Below are 23,951 nucleotides of genomic sequence, written 5' to 3' on the forward strand. Positions count from 1 at the left end.
GTCTCCCTCACCCTCCTGCCCAGGCCCCTCTGCTCAGAGGCAGACACTGCCATGATTCACGGTGAATTCCTCTCGTCCCTTTTCCTCTTTTTATATGTATCAGTGATCTCTATATACTATTGTGTTATTGTGTAAAAATGAATATATATATATACCTGGTATCACACTGGGCATGTCATTTATAACTTACGTTTCCCACTTGGTGTTATATTTTTAAGATTTGTCTTTATTTATTTTACGTATCCACTCATCCATCCATCCCTCCATCCACTCATCCATCCATCCACCCATCCATCCACCCATCCATCCACCCATCCACCCATCTACCCATCCACCCATCCACCCATCCATCCACCCACCCATCCACTCATCCATCCATCCACCCATCCATCTACCCATCCATCCATCCATCCATCCATCCATCCATCCATCCATCCATCCACCCATCCATCCATCCATCCATCCATCCATCCATCCATCCATCCATCCATCCATCCACCCATCCACCCATCCATCCATCCATCCATCCACCCATCCACCCATCCACCCATCCATCCATCCATCCATCCATCCATCCACTCATCCACCCATCCACCCATCCATCCACCCACCCATCCATCCACCCATCCACCCATCCACCCATCCATCCACCCATCCACCCATCCACCCATCCATCCATCCATCCACCCATCCATCCATCCATCCATCCATCCATCCATCCATCCATCCATCCATCCATCCACTCATCCACCCATCCACCCATCCACCCATCCACCCATCCACCCATCCATCCATCCACCCATCCACCCATCCATCCACCCATCCACCCATCCACCCATCCACCCATCCACCCATCCATCCATCCATCCATCCATCCACTCATCCACCCATCCACCCATCCACGCATCCACCCATCCACCCATCCATCCATCCATCCATCCATCCATCCGTCCACCCATCTACCCATCCATCCATCCACTCATCCATCCACCCACCCATCCACCCATCCATCCACCCATCCATCCACTCATCCATCCATCCACTCATCCATCCACGCATCCATCCATCCATCCGTCCATCCATCCATCCATGCCTCCATCCATCCATCCACCCACACACCCACCCATCCATCCATCCATCCATCCCTCCATCCGTCCATCCATCCACCCATCCATCCATCCATCCACTCATCCACCCATCCATCCACTCATCCATCCATCCACCCACACACCCACCCATCCATCCATCCATCCATCCCTCCATCCATCTATCCACCCACCCATCCATCCATCCATCCATCCATCCATCCACTCATCCACCCATCCATCCACCCATCCACCCATCCACCCATCCACCCATCCACCCATCCATCCACTCATCCATCCATCCATCCACCCATCCATCCATCCATCCACCCATCCACCCACCCATCCATCCCTCCATCCATCCATCCACTCATCCACCCATCCATCCACCCATCCATCCACTCATCCATCCATCCATCCACCCACCCATCCATCCACCCGTCCATCCACCCATCCACCCACCCATCCATCCATCCATTCGTCCATCCACTCATCCATCCATCCACCCATCCACCCATCCACCTGCCCTCTTGGCATTACAGAAATATCTTTTTGGGTCTTTGCTCTCTACTTTCAGCAGCTCTGTTATGTCCTTTGTCATATGCATCTGGATCACGTTGAGGGGGTAGAAGCACGGAACCGTGTCATCTTGTGGTTTCATTCATTGCTTGGCAAAGCCAGAGAGCGCCCACCTCCCCACACCCTTTCACTCCCCTCTGCCTCCATTTTCTCTGTGGTGTGGTGATAACCAGCCTCATTGTCCTTATTGTTTTTTTGGCAAAGCAAGGTCATTATTTTATTTATTTATTTATTTTTTGCGGTATGCGGGCCTCTCACTGCTGTGGCCTCTCCCGTTGCGGAGCACAGGCTCCGGACGCGCAGGCTCAGCGGCCATGGCTCACGGGCCCAGCCGCTCCGCGGCATGTGGGATCCTCCCGGACCGGGGCACGAACCCGCGTCCCCTGCATCGGCAGGCAGACTCTCAACCACTGCGCCACCAGGGAAGCCCCTCATTTTTTAAAAAGAATTAATTAATTTTAACATCATTATTAGAGTGTAATTGCTTTACAATGGTGTGTCAGTTTCTGCTTTATAACAAAGTGAAATCAGTTATACATATAATATGTTCCCATATCTCTTCCCTCTTGCGTCTCCCCCGCCTCCCACCCTCCCTATCCCACCCCTCTAGGTGGTCACAAAGCACCGAGCTGATCTCCCTGTGCTATGCAGCTGCTTCCCACTAGCTATCTACGTTACGTTTGGTAGTGTATATATGTCCATGCCACTCTCTCGCTTTGTCCCAGCTTACCCTTCCCCCTCCCCATATCCTCAAGTCCATTCTCTAGTAGGTCTGCGTCTTTATTCCTTTCTTACCCCTAGGTTCTTTATGACATTTTTTTCTTAAATTCCATATATATGTGTTAGCATATGGTATTTGTTTTTCTATTTCTGACTTACTTCACTCTGTATGACAGTCTCTAGGTCCATCCACCTCACTACAAATAGCTCAGTTTCGTTCCTTTTCATGGCTGAGTAATATTCCATTGTATATATGTGCCACATCTTCTTTATCCATTCATCCGATGATGGACACTTAGGTTGCTTCCATGTCCTGGCTATTGTAAATAGTGCTGCAGTGAACATTTTGGTACATGACTCTTTTTGAATTATGGTTTTCTCAGGGTATATGCCCGGTAGTGGGATTGCTGGGTCGTGGGAAAGCTCAAGGGCCCTCCTGTGAAAGGCCCTCAAGATTGTCAGCCCCGAGTGTGCTGGTTACCGTTCATGGCACGGGGCAGCTTGCCAAAGGCGGAGAGGACCTTTATCTTCATACGTATCATGAGGAAGCAAAAAGCCTATTTAACCAGCCCCAGCTTTGTGTGCTGCAAGGGTTCTGTGCTGCGTCTCCCTGTTAGCTGTGAGGCTAGCGCTCTGTACACGAGAGTGGTCAGGCCGGCTCACGTGGTCTCAGTGGCCCAAGCGACACACGTCTGGCTTGGTGTGCTCTTCTGTTTAAGCTTGCTGTCAAAACCCACTTAAATCCTGTCGAGAAATGAATGCCTGGGGCTGGAATTATTACACATTCTGTCAAAAGCTTTGGAAACCCCACAGTGTGGTGAGAATATTGTGGTGCAAAGGTCACCCTGGGGAAGAGCAGAGCTCTCCTCCTTCCCTGATGTCCCGGGCTGATCAAATGATCCAGAAAGTGGCAATAAGGGCACGAGTCATCAGAAGTTAATTTTCTGCATTAGTGCTGAGGGTGAGGCTCTTTTCTAGCACCTTTGCTCTGTGGTAGCATTTCCGTGGCTCCTTCCCTCCCGGTTCTGACCGTTCTGCCCACAGCCCTCCTTTCTGGGCGGACAGACAGGAGCTCTTAATTCCACTCGGTCCGCACAGCATCTGTCCCCATGTGATGTGGCCACGCCTCCCCTGTCTCCCTTTCTCTGCCTGGAATCCACGTCGTGGCCCTGCCTGATGAACCCTCCCGATTTGCGGCTCCGTCCTGTGCAGTGGGACCAAGTTGCAACTCATCAGCCCTCTGGTCCATTCATTCCAGACCCGCCTCTGGCAGCTGTGTGACGTGGGGAGCAGTTCCTAGGGTTTACGGCGTTCCTCTTCGGGCTTGGGGCTGCTCGTACCTCCTCCAGGAGAACCTAAGGAGAAGAGGGTGCGTTTGACGTGCTCTCTTTGCTGGGCTGGCGGGCGCACAGTGAGTGCTTTGTGTCTGCGGTCAGGACGATTTAATTCTCCCCCGCCTGCCCTTACCCACCTCCACTTACTGCTTCTAGGAGGACCTCTTTAGCCAGCATCATATCCTCTGCTTTGCTCTGCGCCTGCCTGAAATCGTGGGGACCAACAGAGGAAAGTGAACTCACCTCCAGGGAGGGTGTGAGTCTCTGACAGAGCCCAACTAGTGCCTCTCAGTGACTAAGGCCTTGACAGCCGCAGAGGACCACTAGCTGGCCCCTTAAAGGTCACCAGGATGCACGGTCCACCCACCACTTCACCAAAGCATCCGGGGCTGCTGTCAAGCATTTATTCTTTGGAAAATGTTATTCCGACTGGAAAGACCCTAACCCTAATCCACAGCCACTTTGGCCTTTAGTGTTTAAACCTTCAGAGGCACTAGTGTGGTTCCTGGCCATCAGCTTCCTTGGGCCAGGCTGTCCTTCTCGGTCACAGTCACCCACTGTCTCCCCCGTTCCACATACATCCTTTCGTGCGTTACCCGTGCCAGCGTCTCCATGTTTTCCACCACAGGTGCAGCCTGGTGGGTGTTCGTCCGCGGCAAAAAGCATTGTTTCATTTGGACGGTTGCATTCGGAAACCGCCCCTCACAGTCCTGGGGGGCAGAGGTTGGCGGGTCTGCAGATGGCGCGTGAACAGCCGTTAGAGGCCAGCCGCCCCTCGATGCACCTTGAAATCACTCCTGGCAGGTTCTGTTTATCAAGGGCCTTTGAAATGCATCCCGAAAGAATTGAGGATGGTGTGAAATGTGCTTCTTTTGCAATGAATGATGTGCTCAGAAACTGGGATTTCTTTCAGGAGATCTTGCGTTCCTCCTGAACGCACTGGGGTCCGTGTTTCCAGCTCGGTATCCTGAACAGGTGAACGGGGGTGATGCAGGGGCCTCCCTCAGCACCACGACCCCTGAATGCTTTGTCAGGCCACCCCCTCGTTCTCGCCTTTTCTGGGAGGAAGTCAAGAGTGAGCTGGACTTAAGTCTCACCTGAGGACCATGAGTGAGCAGCTGTGGCGGGGGAGGTGATCTGAATAGATGGTGTAATCCAACCCGTGTTGTTGCTTCTTCCCTTGGCCTCCAGACAGCTCACTGTAACAACAGACACTTTACACAGTGTAATATTTACCATTCCTCAAGCTTTGTCTAGACACGTCTTACCCTTCTGACATCTTACAAAACAACCATTGTCATCATTTCTGTTTTGCAGGGCCCAGGACAGATTTGGAGAGCAATTTACTCTCTTACATAGAATTCTCTTGCCGTGTTTTTGTGAATCAGAACAGCCTGTCCAACTTCTGCCTGCTTCTGCCCCACGGGCCAGCCCCTCCGGTAGATACACGTGACCCCAAAGCACCAGGTTGTGTGACCCTCTGTGGATCCTGTGAGCTAGTTGGCCACACGGACACGGCCCAGTGTGGCCCTCTGTGTGTGGCAGAGGCTTGGCCGTGGTCACAGTGTGATGGGCTGCCTTGTGTCCCCGTAAAATTCATATGTTGGAGTCCTGACGCCCAACACCTCAGAAGGTGACTGTATTTGGAAAGGAGGATCTTTAAAGAGATGGATAAGGTGAAACGAGGTCACTGGGGTGGGGCCCTAATCCCATAGGACTTGGTGTCCTTATAAGAAGAGGAGGTCAGGACACAGACGCACACAGAGGGACGACCCCGCGAGGACACAGGGAGAAGACGGCCGTCTACACTCCGAGGAGAGAGGCCTCAGGAGGACCCAGCCCTGCCCACACCTGGATCTCGGATTCTAGCCTGCAGGACTGGAGACAGTACATGTCTGTTGTTTAAGCCCCCCGGCTGTGGTGTTTTGTTACAGTGGCCCAAGCTGACTCATACACACAGATCCAGGGTCTTGCCTGGTTCCCCCAGGCTGGGCGCCTGCCTCTCTCGGTCTCCAGGGCCAGGGTGCCTCCCCTCGAGTCCAGGTATTTCAGGTTTAGCCTCATGTCTTGCAGAATAGCTACAGCTCACGTTGGTCATGTAGGATTTCTCTCACTCTCTTCACTGTAGATTTCAGTTTGACCATGAGCTCTACCAGCGGAAGGGCCAGAGTTTCGTGCGTGTTGACCGCACGCCGACCGCAACTCTGCCCACTTTGGTGGTGTGTCTCTCCTCTCAGGATTTTTGGGTCGTTCAAGGAGCTGATGAGGTCTCGGTGCACTTGGTGCAACGTGGGGTCCCGAGAAATGGTAGCTCCCACCATCCTCTTCCTGATCCCGTGGGGACCTTGCTTTTCTGCCGGGTTCTGTCACCCAGGACGGTTCCACGTATGGAACTTTGTGTTCAGTGCAGTTCAGTTCCAGTGACATCCACTGAGCTGCACGGACATCAGGTATGGTTGTGGCAAGAACAGGACATAAACCCTGTCGTCACGCAGCAGCTCGGAGGGCCAGGGGGCGCTCTCGCCAGCCGAATGCCGGTGGTGCCAGGAGCCGGGAGAGGGAGAGGGTGGGGGATGTGAATGGGTGCATCTTGGAGGGGGACGTAGATGGTTACCTGGGCTTGAACGTGCCTCCCTCTGGAGGATGCTGAGGCTGGCCTGCGGGCGTCCTCGGAGCTTCCTGGTTGCCGGCTGCCCTCCTGTCATCCGGGCTGATGCCGGTCGCAACCCCTTTTCTCTCTGTTAGAGTGTGCACGTCTCTGCGCCTCCCATCTCCAAACCACGCAGCTCCCGTGTTGAGCGCTATGCTTGTCAGGACGTAAGCGAGAAGCACTCTGACGTGGGTCTTGGAGATGCCCTTACGTCCTCTCGCAAGTGTCCTGTGTCTTAAGCCACGCAGCTCAGCCAGACCCACCGGGCAGCCTTGAGATGCATCTGGATGTCCTGGCATTTGGGCTGTCGCAGCAGGAGATCAGTGAGTGACAGGTACCGACTCCTACCTGCGTGTCAGGAGAGAGGGAGGAGGAATACATGCGTGTCCCACCTCCCAGGAGACAAGAAATGCGGGATGGAGAGGCTGTGACCTGCAGGCTGGACAGGAGGGAGCAGGGGGCAGCTGGATTAGCTTGAATGGTCCATGGGCTGTGGGTTCAACTCGGGGAGCCCAGCGGTCAGCTCACCTGGGAGACCAGAGAGAGGGTGAGTCCCTGACCCTGTGGGAGGACCCCGTGGGAGGTGTGAGTGCAGTTTCAGCTGGTAGACGAGGTGGGGAGGGGACGGCCAGCTGGAAGCACAGGTGCACAGGTGCTGGAGGCTGGGGCGCACGAGGCCTGGCTTTCCCGAGGACTGCCCGCGCATTGCTGGAGTGTGTGTGCGCGTGTGTGTTTGTCTGTGCATATGTGTGTGTATATGTGTTTGCATGTGTGTATGTACAGGTATATATGTGTGTTTGTATTTGTGTCCTTACGCGTTTGTGTACACGCGTTTGTGTGTGTGTGTGTGTATGTTTTTATGTGCGTGTGCATGTGTGTGTGTGCCAGTGCACACGTGTGGGGTTGGGGCCAGGGCAGAGGTGGTACCGACAGGCAGGATGTGGGGAGTTATTGGCTTGAGAGGGGACCCTGGCGGCCGCTCAGGGAGTCAGGTTGTGTGGGCCCGAGGGGCATGGGGTGAGCTCAGTGCAGTGGCCGCTGGAGTGACCTGGTGAGAAAGGCTTGGGGCTCCTGGGCAGTGGAGGTGGGACAGATGAGGACTCAAACACCCGAGGTCATGGATTAATGCAGACCAGACCAGAAGCTGCGGGACAGGACGGAGTCAAGAGGTCCTCCTGGGTTTGTGGCATGGGAGGAGGGGCAGCCGCTGAGATCGGGGAGCAGGAGGGGAGGGGCAGGGAGGGACGATGGGGGCGTCTGTTTGGGGGTTGAGTTGTTAGGTTGGCGTCATCACTTAGCCCACACTGGAGCCACTCATCTGTCAGCTGGCGTCCAGGTCCCTGCGTCTCCCTGCTCGGTGAACTTGGGCTCATGGTCAGAACCTTCCTTTGTGTCCAGGGTCCTGCCACCGGTCCACCACTGTCACCATTGCTGGCCAGGGTCCTGCCACCGGTCCACCACTGTCACCATTGCTGGCTGAGGAGCCTGTTCCAAAATCTTGTTAGTCTTGTGAATTCACACCAGGGTGAAAATCTTTGTTTGAAGTGCTCTGTTGTTCTTCGGGGGTTTTCTTTTGTCCATCCTCCCTGAAGCCCAGCTGTTAAGTAGAAGAAAGGACACCACGTCCATGGCGCTCCCCTGCTTTTTCTGGGAGACACGTCCGCGGCTAATTTGCACAGCACCACATGCCTTGAGACCTGTGACGTTGTCTATTTTTCAGAGTATCTCGGAGCGTAGCCTTTACTTCTTTGAAAAAAGTTATTTAGCATCTCCCAAATAGTGTCCCTTGCTATGGAGGTGAAACTGCTTCTCCCTTGTAACTGTCAACATTTAACATTGGGGCAAATTGACAGGTCATTGGAAAATCTGAACAAAGGCAGTATGTCCCTGGTCCACAGAGGACCTGAACGTAAGTATTCTCTTCTGTTTTCTCAGTGACTAGACGTCTGGTATTTTATGATTTGTCCGCACTGAGGTGCCGCGGGCACAGAGAGGAAATGACGTGTCAATTAAATAGCGAGGACTTCGGAGCCGGGCCGATACAGCTTGGGTTCGGATCGAACCTCCACCGTTTTCTAGACACGCGACCTTGGGGTAGTTACGTGAGTCTCGGAGGCTCAACTTGCTCATCTGGAAAATGGGAATAGTAATAATTGTTATTGCATTGTATTTTAACATATAATTATATATTAATTATAGTTATTGATACAATAATCACACTATATCAATAATAATGATTATAATAATAATAAGACTCTCCACTCGTGGTTGTGCTGAAGGTAAATGTGGTTAGCACAACTTCTGGCATTTAGGAGTCAGTACATGTCAGCCACGACTGTGCCATCATCATGAACACTGTCGTCACCATTAGGTTCACTCTCGCCACCATCAACACCACCCCATCATCACCATCACCATAAACACCATCAACACCACCACCGTCATCACACCCCACTAGGCTTTGAGCTCCTTAAGGGGCAGGAACCCTTATCTTTTGCGGGGACGCAATTCAACCCGTAATGACATGTATTATATATGTTCCGTCTGCTTCTTACAACTGCCCTGCAAGTTATGCAGTTACCATGGTTTTCATCACAGAAACAGGGGGACCACTGGGTTGGTAAATTTGCCCAGAATCCCAAGGTTAGTGTATGCAGTTGGGCTGGAAATCCAAGCCTTTCTGACCTCCGAGCTCCTGCTGCTTCTAGAGCGGTTTCTCAGTGGCGCCCTCTAGGCGTGTTTTTTGGAGCAGGACGTTCTTCATTGTGCTGGGCTGGCCTGTTGCGACTCAGCGTCCCCAGCCCTGCCCCCTAAGTGGCCGTGGGCACCAGTCTCTGGGGTCATCTACAGTCGCCACACAGATCCCCTGGGGGATGGGTTTCAGGCTGTGCTCTGCTCAGCGCCCACCTGCTGGCAGGATCCTTTCTGCCGGCCGCAGGGAGGGAGCCTCAGGCCCGCTTTGGATGCTGGCCTCTAAGGGAACTTGAGTTCGCGCGTCCATGGAGCTGGAACCAGAGGCCGACAATGATTCTCAAAGCAGGAACTGGCGAGATATCCACGGCCCTACTTGGTTGCCTCTGATACAGCTCCACTGTTGTGTTGGGAGTTTCCAGACAGTCTTCTCATTCAGCCGAAGATGGCAGGGGTGCAGCTGGCAGTCACTGAAGCGAACGATCGGCCCCCACCCAGCCTCGCAGCCCCGAGAGGAGCTCTGAGCCTTACTCTTGAATTCAGTCTTTGCCATCGGAGAGGGACAGACGGCACATTCATGCCCGTGGGGTCAGGTTTCCCGGCAGTGGGATTCCGGGCTGCCTGCTCAACCGACCTGTTGTCGAGAGCAGGGGTATCCTCTTACCCAGCAGGGAGGAGCTCTCCCGAGGCAGAGGGTCAGGGAGATAGTAGCGCCTTTTGCATCCTTGGGCGAGCAATCCTCCTGCAGAGAGTTGGTTCCAGCCTCGTACGCAGTCAAACTTGGTCGTTTCTGAACGCTTTCACAGTGATTAAGCACAGTTTTGAGCCCCTGCCGATGGCCGTGCAGTAGAATATAATTTTAATTCAATAAAAATTAGAAGTGATGGTCAGAAGCGGATTTGGCCTAACGTCTGTTTTCCTGGTTTGTTGGCAGGTCTCACTGAAGGGACCTGGGAACGTGGCCAAGTCGTGTCATTCTGGTTCTTAGCGTCTTCGCTCTGTTCTTGAAAAGTGTTCGTGGTTGGTTTGCAGGAACCGTCTGTACTATTTAACTTTTTCAAAGATTAACTTTCACGGCAACTGATACGATTTCTAAATCAAACCATTCTTCGTAATTGCCGTTCTTTGTGGTTTGGGAGGGGCGGCGTCAGTGTTTTTGCAGCTGTTACGTTCAGAGTCAGGGGGGTGGGGCGCTTGTGCCCTGGGCTTTCCCATCAGTGAGGTTACGAGAGGAGACGTCCACCTGGGCCTGAGATGCCAAGAGAGAGCGATTGGGGTAAAAACGAAGCCACACTGTAATTCACTCGCGCCGTCGTCCTCAGTCTGTTTCCGAGACCAGCTACAGCAGCACCTTGAAACTTGTGAGAAATGCAGCTTCTGGGGCCCAACCCAGACCCGCTGGCTCAGACACTCTGCTTGGAGGGGGTGCCGGTCAACAGTCTGTGTTTCACAAGCAGGGAGGTTTGAGAAGCTCCGTACAAGTGAGAGAACTGCCCAGGGCAATAGGTGGTGGGGAGTGATGACCAGCAAACACAGCTGGTCCCAGAGATTGGAGCCAATGGTGAGAGCTGAGGCCACAGAATCAGTGAGTCGATCTGAGCTTTTCCCCTTTTATATTTACCGAAGCGACAAGAAGGTCGTATTTTTCATAAAGAAAAGCCAGGGTGTCCAGAGCTCAGAGGAGCTCTCGGGATGGAATGGAAGCACCTTTGGCGTCTCTGACCACGTGCCGGGGTGGCATCCTGCATCACTAACCAGGGGTCTCTGTCCTTCCGCGCAGAAGTGCATTCGATTTAACCCCGATGCGACGGTGTGGGTTGCGAAGCAGCGGATTCTGTGCTCGTTGAACCAGAGCCTGAAGGACGTCCTGAACTACGGGCTGTTCCAGCCGGCGAGCGACGGGCGAGACGGCAAGTTCTTGGACGAGGAACGGCTTCTGCGCGCGTACCCGCAGCCCGCGGGCAGGGGCATCCCCTCCCTGGAGGTACTGGTCACCGCCTCAGAGCCTGGGCGTGATGGTGGAGGGAGGACCTTCCCCCAGTTCCACATTTGCTTCGGACTGGGAAATCGCTCTTAGCTCAAAACAGTAGTGTGCATTCTCAAGGTCGCAGCAGATATTGTCCTGATTTGCGGACCAGGGTGCAATTTTTAGCCATTTGTTTTCCTGCTGTGGATTGGATGAACTCGTTGGAGGGACATCTTGGTGTGAGCGGACCATGGGTCTGACTCAGGCTTGCGTCACCTGGAGCTGTGAGCCCTGGGGACGCAGAACGGGGTTTGCCTCTACCTCCTGAATCTCCCCCGACACCCCGCCCTTGGGCTCAGGGTGGCCCGTGGCCATCCAGCTGTTGTCAGAAGCATGACTCCCGGGAATGACCTGTGGGTTCCTTGAGCCGCTGTGGCCAGTCACGTGCTCTTGGGCTGCCTCGTGAGGTGGTGGGTGCATACACCCGGCAGCCTTACATCCACGGAACGTGTGTCCCCCGGCTCTGCCCTGGGGAGCCCGGGCTTGCTGCACCCTGAGTTTACGTATGGTATTTCCACATGGTATATTTTTATTTATTTTTGTTTATTTATTTATTTTTTGCGGTATGCGGGCCTCTCTCTGCTGTGGCCTCTCCCGCTGCGGAGCACAGGCTCCGGACGCGCAGGCTCAGCGGCCATGGCTCACGGGCCCAGCCGCTCCGCGGCATGTGGGATCTTCCCGGACCAGGGCACAAACCCGTGTCCCCTGCATCGGCAGGCGGACTCGCAACCACTGCGCCACCAGGGAAGCCCCACGTGGTATATTTTTAAATGAATTTTTAAGCAACTATACTCCAATAAAAACGAATAAAAAAGTTTCATTGGCGCATAGTTGGTTTACAATGTTGTGCTAGTTTCAGGTGCACAGCAAAGTGAATTAGTTATCCATCTACATACAGTCACTCTTTTTCAGGTTCATTTCCCATATAGGTCATTACAGAATATTGAGAAGAGGTCCCCGTGCTGTGCAGTAGGTCCTTGTTGGTTATCTGTTTTATATACTGTAGTGCGTATATGTCAATCCCAATCTCCCAGTTTATCCCTCCTCCCCCGCCCCACAATTATTAAGACAGCGACACAAGTAGGTGGAAATGTGGTCGTTTCTACTGTGACCCCACACGTCACTATTATTATCAAGTGATCGCATTCGTTTCAGCTTAGTCAACAGTGAGAGCCTGTGAGGGTGGCATCATGGGTGGCATCTGGGCCCTCGAAGGGGGTTGGTCTGAAGTCAGAGACATCTTGGACCACGGCAGCCCCTCATCTGCACATTCCCAGGCCTGACAGTGACTTTGAAGCTGAGGTTCTGAGACCCCCAACATGTGTTGGACCAAGGAGAAGGGTTTCCGTCAGGAAAAGCTGGGATGCCCCTGGGGAGTCAAGTGGTTCCCTGTTCTGGCCTCAGTTTGCTCACCTGTGAGCTGGGCGTCCATTGAAAAACCCCCTTGTCAGGGGCCTGCTCACAGCCTGCCCCTTTCTCGGCATGGCCCACGTGCATGGGACAGTCAAGGATCTGGTCTGACGGAGCTTACAATCCTGTAGATGACGGGCCAGGAACAGTCAACAAACAGCTCATTTGGGGGCTGATAATTTCTATAAAGACAGTAAAACAGGGTGAGAACAGGCAGTCCGGAGCCTACCCTTGATTGGAAAGCATCTTGGAGGAGGCGACATGGGCCCGTCCCCCAGCCCCCGAGAACCGAACAAGAGGAGGCCTGGGAGAGCCCGGTGGGACCTGGGCAGGGCTGTGCCCTGCCTTTCAGGGCAGCCGGCACGCGTGTCCTTCTGCTGTCCCATCCAGGGACTCGTGGCAGCCGAGGCTGAGAGGCGAGCACGTGAGCATTCGTTGCCCCATGTGGCTGGGTGGTCTGTGACATCAGATGGACTTGGTCCAGTCCTGGTCACTGTGGGACCCTACATGCCACCCAACAGCCTCTCTGAGCCTCAGATTCCCAGCTTTGAAATCGGGGGAACGTTACTACCATCTTCTCGGTGGCTGTGAGGCTCGGGTGAGCTATTCCTTGGGACAGTGATCTTAGCATAAGGGCTGGGGATGGGCGAGCGCCTGCACTGGTGGGTGCTGTAGCTGCTCTTGCCATCAGCTCTCATTGCCATGAAGGAGCCACTTACACGTGTGTTCGTGCCTCTCCTTGGATCACCATCCTGCCAGGTGGTCCGCTGTGTGGGGCTGAGCCTGGCCTGGAGGTGGACCCGCCAGGGGCAGCCTGGATCTGAGCTCTTTGCCTTGGATCGTGGCCATAAAACACGGTTGGCTACGTATGAAACACAGAGAAAAGAGCAAGAAAAGGATGTGTGTTTCTGAGCCTACATCCCTCTAGCCACAAGCCGTAAACATTTATGACTGTGGAAATAGACATTCTCCTCCATGTGCCTCCTCCATGTGTCCCCCTCCTGCCAAGAGATGTTGTCGACCCCAGCATATTTCTTTTTATAACTGAAAAAGCACCCATGGACTTGAATTCCTACAGATCCGTCAAGTTAGCAAACTCTGTTACATCCCCTCACGTCACTCTCAGTGGTTTCTGAAGCCTCAGAGCCGTGACGCATGAAGATAAGCAATAGGGAGTTTCACGGCCGTGCCCAGACTGTGCTGTCCTGGTTGAATCTAGAATCTGAGGGCTAGAGTCCTAAAACGGCCTGCGTCTCCTCCTGCCAGGTCAGTTCGAGAAGGCGGACGCTTACCGTTTGCGGCGGTGCACGTGATCCAGGAACGGGGTGCAGCCTGCGTTTCACGGGACTTTCTGATTTCACTGGTTTATTTCGGCCCCTAAAAAAATAATCAAGTTTTTGTCTGTGGCACTGAGGGATTTTGTCTGTTGTGGGATTGCTCTTTTGTTTGGAGTGGAGGGGAGGAGACGATAAGGTGGTCACTCTGGAAACTTCACATGGGATGAGACTTTCGGGGTTAGGTCACCCCCTGCTCTGCACCCTTTGTGTCACGCCTTTGCTTCTTTAAACTCCTCGGAGTGGGAGGGAATCAAGGGAAGCTGGGGAGGGAAGGGTAAGACAGCGTCTGCCCAGCACCGGCTCTGTGCCAGGAAGCTCACATTCAATCCTCGGGGCATGCTGGGAGCTCTGTGATCCCCGTGCGACAGACAAGGAAACAGAGTCTGAGATGGGGCAGGTGTCCAGCCCAGTGACTCGGCTGCTAGCGAAACGGAGCAGGACCCTGTGGGCCTTCCCTCCCCGCCGTGTCCTCCGCCTGCCTTTTGTCTGTGGAAGAACTTTAATCAAAAAATATGTTTGGGCTTCCCTGGTGGCGCAGTTGAGAGTCCACCTGCCGATGCAGGGGACGTGGGTTCGTGCCCCGGTCCGGAAGGATCCCACGTGCTGTGGAGCGGCTGGGCCCGTGAGCCATGGCCACTGAGCCTGCACGTCCGGAGCCTGTGCTCCACAACAGGAGAGGCCGCAACAGTGAGAGGACCGCGTACCGCAAAAAAAAAAAAAAAAAAGAATATGTTTAATCAGAGAAGTGAGAAAATGCAGAAACAAAGGAAAACAGTCAAAGGAGACCAAATAATAATAGTTTAGTCATTAAGCATAGTCAAGGACCTTTCGTTCCTCCTCGAGGGCTAGAGATAATATTCTGAGCCGTATCCTGTGAGCTGTCTTATAGATACTGAAACCCCTACCAGGTGGAAGCAGTTAAGTGCATGGTGACCAGACTGTAGCCATGACATAAGCTGCTACAGTTCCGAGAATTGGCCTCAAAGAAATGGGAACAAACCAACCCTGGAACTGAGGCTAACAGGACCTAAAGCAATCAAGATGCCGCTGGTCAGAGTACCGATGACCAATTTCAAGATGACTGCCGGAGCTGACCGTGCTGTCTGCATGGAGCCCCCTCCCTCTGTCTATAAAAGCTCTAGCCCACTGACTGTCAGTGGGGGGGAGTTGGCCTTTGGACGGGAGTCCACCCTCCCTTGCCTCCAGGCTGCCAGCATCAACATAAGGCAAACTCGCCTTTCCACCAACCTGGCCTCTTTATTGGCTTTTGAGCGGCGAGCAGCCGGACCCCACTTTCCGTTACACTAGGGCAGTGGGGGGGGCTGGAGTTGGAGCTGTGTCTCAGCTCAGAGTCCCAGTGACTCCCAAGCTGCCAGCCTCCTTCCCAAACCCGCCACAGGGCATGTACTACAGAGGCAGCCAGGGCACCCAGGAGAAGGAACAGGGCATCGGGTGAAAGGCGCTGGGGATCCGGAAGCAGTCTGCGGCCCCAGTGCACCCTCCCGGGCACCATCACTCTACCTGAGCAAGGTAGACTTACTCAGCAAGCCCCTCTGTTTCCATGACGTCTCTGCCAGGTTAGAGGAGGTGCCGTGCCATTTGAAGGAGCGAGTCTGAGCCCCAGAGTCCCAGGCGGAGGCTGTGGGCTGAGGGCAGGTGGCTTTGCCAGGCTGGGGCTTTTCTTGAGTGTGTTTAATAAAGGTTGACGATGTCGAAGACAGAGCCCACGTGAGAAGCGGGTCCTGATTTGCTGCCATGCTGACGATGCAGAGGAGAGCAGAGCACATCAGCTCCTGAGTCTGGGTTGCTCTCATTTCTTTTTGTGACTTTCCAGCCAAAACGGCGGCAGCATCTCCGCAGAAGTTACCCTTACGCTGTCGTAGGCTCTGTGGTGCGAACAGAAGTAGTTTATTTAACACAGAAGGGTTTGCTAGGGAGCCCCCGCCCAGGGGGAAATACCCACGGACAAGGCAGGTGTTTCCTCTGAACGGCTGCGTGAAATATTTACCTGGTTTTCTTTTTTTCCTGTTTGTGTGTCTGTGCCAGTTTCGCTACAAGAAGCGGGTGTATAGACAATCCAATCTGGATGAGAAACAGTTGGCCAAGCTGCACACGAAGGTAAGCGAGGACTGGTTGTGTCGAGCCTTGGTGTTCGTTTCTGCGTCATCATCTCAGAGATCGGGGGAGCTCTTGGGCAGAGGGTTCTCCTTCCTGTGAGACGCTGAGGCCCCTGCTGCCGCCAGAGCCCTGTTAAACACCACCATCGTCTCCTCCCGTGTGACGCAAACGCAGTCGATGCCTGCACGTAAGGGAACTAACATCCCTGAGAGTGGAGATTGGGGCCCTGCTTTCTACTCACCTCCTCCCGGGTGTTTCTGGGAAGACGGGTGGCCGTTCCCTCTGGGCCTTCGCTGCCGAAATAGGGGACAACACTGAAGTAGGTGTCTGGTGCCGCCACTCTCGTGATTAAGGTGCTGTTTACATAAACTGCATGGAGGTAAGACGCACAAGGGAAGCAGGGGAGAAGGAGGGGTTAAGGAGCGAGCTGTGGGCTGTGTTCCAGGCACACCTGCGCTCCGTCAGGGATGCTGTGCCTGTCCAGGGCATGCAGGAGCTGGAGCGTGCGGTGGGCACCTCGCTCAGCACGGAGGAAGATGTGTGATACCCAAGGATGCTCTCAGATGCCCTCCTCCAGGTCCGGCCCCTCCCCGGAGAGCCTGGAGCATTCCCTGCAGAGCACAGGGAGAGCCAGAGTCAGGACGGGTGCCCGTTCAGCTTACTTAAACCAGCCCTGATCTGCCCAGGTGAGCTCACCTGCAGCCGTGAGTCCACAGAGAGCATCCCCAACCTCTGGGGTCCCCTTGTTTTTGTTTCATCCCCCCATTCATATCAGGATGGACCTGTGGATTTTCATCGTGTTCAGTGGGTTATAATATGCCATTCTCATTATTTATTTTTGTGCCCAAGTTGTCCGGATGTGGCCGGTGGCCCTTCTGCCTGGCTCTCCTCCCTCTGGCGCTGTCCCCACCATCCTTTGAGTACTGATGGCTTTTTCAGGCACAAGACGGTCAGGTTGCTCTTGCACTCCCCCTGCCCAGCCCTGGAATCTGCCCACACAGGGGTATTTAGATTCCAAGTCTGGGCACTTCGGGTTCTTTTGATGACTCTCTGATGTGTACATGAAAATGTGTTTGTGCATTTAAAATAATGTCGATTAGTAAGTAGCAAAGAAGGTGTTCAGTGAAACCAAGAGTATCCTGTGTCCTTGAGCATTTGTTAATGTTTAGTCCCAGAATGTACAGAAAGCATCCAGGTGGAGATCCGTGGGCTGAAGGGTCCAGGGGTTGGTTTCAGGGTGACTGGGGAGGGGTGTGGAGTGCGGGTGGAGAACTGGGCCAGTGAGAGCATTAGATTCATCTGACAGAGGCATCTCAGATACTGTGATTACCATCAAATAACCCAGGCTATCTGCTAGATGGACAGAAAATTATTATTTTCCTTGCAGATGAGTCTGGGCAACCTGGTCAGTGTTGAGCCCCTGGTCATTTTGGTCTCACGAGGAGTGACTGACTCCCTCACCTTGAATCGCTCGGTGACCCAAGCATCCGTGTGTCCACCTACAGGTCACGGGATTAGCCACGAGTGGGTTAAGCTGAGTGAGCAGTGCCCTTCTGCTGTCCATAGCAGGCCACTCCGTTAGAGATTAGGAAACACAAATACCAGTCCTCGGGCCTCGCTCGAAAGAGGATGGAGTCAGAAGACCTGGGCTGCACCCTGGAAAGCGTAGTTTTTCAAAGTGGTTCAGGCGGCTCATCCTTTTGAAAGTGAAGGAACATCCTGTGGCTCTCGGCAAGCACAGAGGTCGGTGGGGGATTTCTAGAACATTCATCCAGGACAGGCCAATTGCGTTTGCCATGTGCTGGGCTCCGGGCTTGGCCCCGGGGTTCCAGATGCAGAAGGATGCTGCCTGGCGAGCCTGGGGACTGCAGCAGGGCCCCATCAAGGGGCAGCTCTCCTCCCCGCAAAGGCGGCCAGCCGGGGTGCACCCCGCAAGGAGCCTTCCTGTGGCCTGAAGAGACGTTTCTCTGTAAGACCAATTTTGCTTTTCTCTTTAGACCAACCTGAAAAAATGCATGGATTACATCCAGCATCGTTCGGTGGAGAAGGTCGTCAAGATGCTGGAACGAGGCCTGGATCCGAATTTCCACGACCTGGAGACGGGAGGTAGGGGCTGGTTGGAGACACTTGAGGAAACCCCGCTGGAACGTGGGTTCGGGGAGGAAAGGTGATTCTGTTGTTCGGATTACACGTGCGTAGGCAGCATCGCGCTTTACTTGGTTTTAAAAGTGCTTTCTCCCTCCTCCGGGAGCCTGTGTTAGCGGCGTGGAATCGCCAGCATCCGGGAGGTGCCTGGCGAGTGGTAGGTGCTCAGTACGTACCTGAGTTGAAGGAGAGAATGAGTGAATGAATGAATGACAACACAGAACAGCCGTCTCATGCCAGCCCTGGGAGACGCACATGCACCCGCGTGTGCCTAGCTCCCCCTGCTGGAAACCAAGTCCCTGCGCGTGGGACCTCAGATCACGCGTGGGATAAAACGGTACAGGGCTCTCATCCTCCGCCCCGCTGACACGGGGGCCGGAGGATCCTTTCTGTTTCTTACCAGTTCCAAATGGGCATTAACTTTTGTTTAATCTTATCTCTTCTCTTTTTGTGTCCAGTTTTATGGAAATACAGTTGACGCAAAACATTGTATTAATTTTCGGCGTACGATGTAACGATTTGGTATACGGATATACTGGGAAATGATCACCACGATATGTTTCGTGAACATCCGTCACCACTCATAGTTACACATTTTTTTTTATGATGAGAACTTTTAGGATCTACTCTCTTAGCCACTTTTAAATATACAACACAGTATTATTAACCGCAGTCGCCATGCTGTACACAACATCCCTAGGACTGACTTATCTCATAACTGGAAGCTTGGACCTTTTGAACCCCTCCACCCATTCCACCCACCCCACCTCCTGCCTCTGGTGACCACCAGTCTTTTTCTCTGGGTTCAGTTGTTTTAGATTCCACGTGTCAGCGAGATCAGACGGATTTGCCATTCTCCGTCTGACTTATTTCACATAGCGTTATGCCCTCAAGGTCCATCCACGTTCTTGCAAATGGCGGGATTTCTTTCTTTTTCATGGATGCATGATGTTCCATGCTGGGGCTGGACAGTCCTTTATGCTGGGGGCTGTCCTGTGCACTGTAGGATGTGTACGGCATCCCTGACCCTCACCCACAAATGCCAGTAACATCCCCGAGTTGTGGCCGCCAAAGATGCCCCCAGACATTGCACAGTGTCCCCTGGCGGGGGGAGGCACCGTCATCCCAGGTGAGAGCGCTGTGCCCAGGGGACACGTGAACTCGACCAGCTGAGGTGAGGCTGTCGTGAGAGCCGAGAGCGGCTCAGGTGAGGGTCTCCATAGCAACTGGGAGCGTTCATCCGGGCAAGCGGGTAATGCTTAGCAGGGAGCGTTTATCTTGGACTCAGCGCGCGGGGCCTCCCTCCCCCTCTCCTCTTGGGTCGGGCAGGTCTTCCCTGTGCCAATGTCACGTATATGTGTCCCACCTCACAGCTGCTGAACCCACGACAGGTGCGTCAGCTGAAGGAGGGAGCTTTCTCGTCACTTGTGGGGACTCCAAAGCTGGGGCAGGACCTGCACCCATACTCCTGCAGCCGTGCACGTCCCCGTCTGCACACAGGTGGCCGTGCTGTAATCACGGTCGACTCCTGTCTCCTGAATTTAACTGAGCAACGTGAGAACGTGCTGGCTTATCGGGGATACAGCTTCAGTGCTCGAGATGCCTGGGGACAGGACAGGCCTGGATAGGGACAGGAGAGCACAGGCCTGGAGGGGGGACAAGCGCAGAGGCCTGCGTGAAGGTGAGGCGGGCACCAGCCCAGGCAGACACTTGGTGAGACAGGAAGCTGGGGGTCTGTGCGCCGGGAGCTGGGGCGGGGTGCCGTGGGCAAGCAGGCTCCCGGGCATCCTGAAGGGTGGATGGAGCACAAGGCAGAGGCGGGCCCTGCCGTGCCTGCGCGGGGCTGACCTTCTAAGGTCAGGAGTGATGGGGCAAGACCCCAGGGCTGGGGAGAAGGGCCTGTAGCAGGTGGTGGGTCAGGGGGCACGGGCGTCTGCAGAGAGTCTGGACGGGGAGCGGGGCAGCTGCAGGGTTGGACGTTCGGTCTGCGGGGGAAGCACCTTGGGGGTGTGTGTAGCTGAGCAGAGGGTCTGAGCACCAGGGCGGGGGGGGCACACGGTGGGCACGTGCTGGTCCTGGCCCCGTGGTCAGCCCCTGTCACCCAGGCTGGCCCCCAGCTCGTTGGGCGGGGGGTGGGTGGGTACCGTCCATCACTGTAGTGTAGCTCCCAGCACTTGGGCTCAGACCACACATGGGCCTGTGGATTCCTGAGCAGGGACAGTGGCAGAGCTGAGCCAGGCCCGGGGTCTGTGGTCCTCGGGCGGCTTCCGGCCTGGGCTCCCGCTGGCCTGGCCGCATCTGTGGCTGTCTCCCGATGATTCCCCGGGCTGGACACCGCCCCTCCTGCTCCCCCCCCACCCCGTCATGAAGCAGGCCTGCTTCACTGGCGGTGGTGTCGCTGGATTCCAAGAGTTTGGATCGACTGTTATTCCAGAGCCGACCCTAACTGAGCTTCTAAAAACACATCAGCACAGACCCTAGATTATTTCAAAACGGGGGTCAGCGGTCATTTCTCGTGGCCCCGCCTGTAGTTAGAAACGCTGTCCTGGTGGTGGTGGATGGCCTCATCGTCAGAGCAGACGCAGTGGAGCCTCGGGGGCCCGGGAAGGAGAGAGACGGAGGCAGCATGTCATCCACTGTCCTCAGACCTGGGATAGACTCGACCCGGGAGCAGCGACCTGTGGAGAAGGTGGCGTGGGGTGAAATGGACGCCGGGATTTCCTGAACTATCCCCGTGACCACGGCCTCTGGGCTCACTGATCAGGAAGAACTAACTGAGAAAAGACACGGAAACCCGTTTACCCCTGAAATCCGTGTAAACTGGCACCTGACAAAGCACAGAATTCAGGACAGGTGTTCCAGGGAAGGCTGAGACCAGGCTCCGACCCCATCGGACTGGGGACCAGCAGTGGGACGCCCGCCTCCCAGGCAGACAGCTCTTGTACAGGACTTCCCGGATCTCAGCCAATAACTAACAGTACTCAGAAGGTTTTGGTTGGATTCTTTTTTTTTGGGTGGCGGGGGTCTGGGCAGATCAATTATAAATTATTATTTATTTTCAGCTTTAACATTTAAAGCAGAATTACTGAACAGCTCTCACATGGCGGCCGCCAAGTGGTAATTTTCTACATCAGTTTTATGTCTTACAGCTAATATTCTCTGTAAGGCGGAACTTTCCCTCCCCTCACCCCACTCCCGTATTTTTGAAACTAGACTTCATTTTTAGAGTAGTTTTAGGTTTACAGAAAATTGAATGGCAAGAGTAGGGGGTCCTGTATAACCAGCCACCCCCAGGCTCCCCCGCTACTGACATCTTGCATCAGTGTGGCCGTTTTTACGCTGATGAACCTACATTGATACATTATTATTAACTCAAGGCCACTTTTCTTTTCAGTTGGGGTGTAGTTGTATTACAGTGTTGTGTTAGTTTCTACTGTACAGCGAAGCGAAGCAGAGTTCCCTGTGCTCTACAGTAGGTTCTCGTTATTTATCTGTTTTATACATATTAGTGTATATATGTCCATCCCCATCTCCCAATTCATCCCACCCCTCCTTTCCCCCCTTGGTGTCCATACGTTTGTTCTCTACATCTGTGTCTCTATTTCTGCCTCGCAAACCAGTTCATCTGTACCGTTTTTCTAGATTCCATGAATATGCATTAATATACGATACTTGTCTTCCTGACCTAGAGACTGTCGTACAGAGTGAAGTAAGTCAGAAAGTGAAATCAAGTCCACTTTTACGTTAGTGTTCGCTCAGTGCTGTACATTCCGTGGGTTTAGACAGATGTATAAGGACATATATCCACCATCATGCAGGCTACGTTTCCTGCCCTGAAAATCCTCCGTGCTCTGCCTGTTCGTCCCTCCCTCCCACTAACCCCCGGCAGCCACTGATCTTTTCACTGTCTCCGTAGTTTGGCTTTTTCCAGGATGTCATATGGTTGGAATCACATACTGTGTGGCCTTTTCAGATTGCCTTCTTTCACTTACAAATATGCACTTATGTTTCCTCCCTGATTTTCATGGTTTGATAGCTCATTTTTTATATGGAAGTAGAGTTGATGTACAGTGTTGTGCCAGTCTCTGCTGTGCAGCAAAGTGATTCAGTTATACACAGAGACTTCCTATTTTTATATTCTTTTCCATGATGGTTTATCCCAGGAGGTTGGATATAGTTCCCTGTGCTCTACAGTAGGAACTTGTTGTCTAGCCATCCTGTATATAATAGTTGACGTCTGCTAATCCCACACTCCCAGTCTTTCCCTCCCTCATTTCTTTCTAGCTCCAAAGAATATTCCGTTGTGTGGATGGACCACGGTTTATATATCCATCCACCTACTGAGGTGCATCTTGGCGGCTTCCAAATTTTGGTGATTATGCTTAAAGTTGCTGTAAACCTCCGTGCAGGGTTCTGTGTGGACAAAATTGACGGTGATCCAACAGGATGGTTTTTTTCTTTAAGACAAAGGAATATTTACAACGAGCAGAAAGGGTAAAGGATGTAGTGAATACGGAAAGTTCTGAACCGGAAGCTGAGGGTGGACCTGAGATTCTGCTGCAGGTCAGCGCCTCGTCCAGCATCACTGCTCCACTCTCCACACCTAGAGAATTTTCACTCACATCCCCAGCTGAGAAGCAGACCGTCCTGGTTGAGAGGCAGGGAAAATGGGGACCAAGGGCAACACGTGAAATGAGAACAGCGAACAATGGGGTGGACATTCTTGGAAACAAACTAAGTCATGGGCAGTTCCCCGGACAAGGGGGTATAGTGACCCAGTTACAAACGGAGAAAATACCAGGGGAGGATGTAACACAGGCTCCACCGAGAGGCCAGCGCCTTAACGTCTGGGGGACAAGCACGCGACTTCCCTCTCGCCTCTGTCCGCTCCGTAGGGTGGCGGTCCCCGCAGGGTGGGGACATGTGAGCGTTGGGTGAGGAGCATGTGAGTGTCCCCGTGTGGAGCGGCTCATGCTTGGTGGGGTCTCCAGAACGTGCCTGTCATGTCAGTGGCGCAATGGAGACTCAGTACGTGTTGTTTTCTCCTGGCTGTGGACCCAGAGGGAGGAAAACAGGGTTGATTTGGTGGCCGCCCCCAGGTGATAGGCGGTGTGACCAACTTGTCCCAGTTTTCTAGGGACAGCTCTGGTTTTCACACTGAGGGTCCCCGTCTGGGAAGCCCCTTGGCCCCGGACACGCCGGCGCCCTCGGCCCGTCGCCTGAGAAGTGATGGGGGACACTTCATAGTGACAGCTGAGGTCAAACAAGGACCTCCTGGGGCCCGATGGTGTGCGCAGGGCGTGGTAGGCCTGTCTCCCTCTGTCCTCGGGCTCCCACGAAGCAGGGCGTCTGCGAGGCCAGCATCCCTGGAGGAGCGGGGGCTCCGAGAGCGGAGGCCGGGCGCCAGGTCGCCTCGAGGCCGGGGGGGTGTGTGGGCAGAGGCCGGCTTGCTTGCCCTTGCTTTCCAGGCTCTCACCCGGGGTGGAAGGGAAGCGGGGTCGGCTGCGGGCCCCCTTCTCCCGTGCCGTGGCTGCTGGGATGTGGCCGAGGCCGTGGCGGACACAGAGGGTCCGGGACTGGAGGGCCTGTGGTCGCCAAGCTCCTGGGTGGAGTCTCCTGCTGCAGTGCCAGGCCGGCCCAAGGGGGCAAGAGCCGCCCCCACCCCCATTACTCCAGACACTGCCCTGCTGTCCTCAGCGGCTCTGCCAGCCCCAGGCTGTGCCTGTGTCCTAGCAGCTCCACCCGGAGTTCTGTGACTTTCTTAAAAGCCACCTGGTAATCGGCAGAATCTGGCTGAGAACCAGACTTCACGTCCCAAGCGGAGAGCTGAAAGCAGCTTCCTTCCTAAGTGCAGGA

The 23,951-nt window shown here is 54.2% G+C and overlaps 1 protein-coding gene across 5 annotated transcripts in view; it reads left to right on the forward strand.

The window, feature by feature from the left end:
- Window positions 1-23,951, forward strand: part of SHANK2 (SH3 and multiple ankyrin repeat domains 2) — a 548,806-nt gene that overhangs the window by 97,769 nt on the left and 427,086 nt on the right. For all 5 annotated transcript variants that reach the window (XM_067747966.1, XM_067747967.1, XM_067747965.1 and 2 more), the window contains exons 4-6: window positions 10,840-11,043; window positions 15,879-15,950; window positions 17,948-18,056. In XM_067747966.1, the coding sequence (XP_067604067.1) occupies window positions 10,840-11,043; window positions 15,879-15,950; window positions 17,948-18,056 (385 nt within the window). The remainder of the gene's footprint in view (window positions 1-10,839; window positions 11,044-15,878; window positions 15,951-17,947; window positions 18,057-23,951) is intronic.

Source organism: Pseudorca crassidens, chromosome 9, assembly GCF_039906515.1.
Source record: "Pseudorca crassidens isolate mPseCra1 chromosome 9, mPseCra1.hap1, whole genome shotgun sequence".
Lineage (NCBI taxonomy): Eukaryota > Metazoa > Chordata > Mammalia > Artiodactyla > Delphinidae > Pseudorca > Pseudorca crassidens.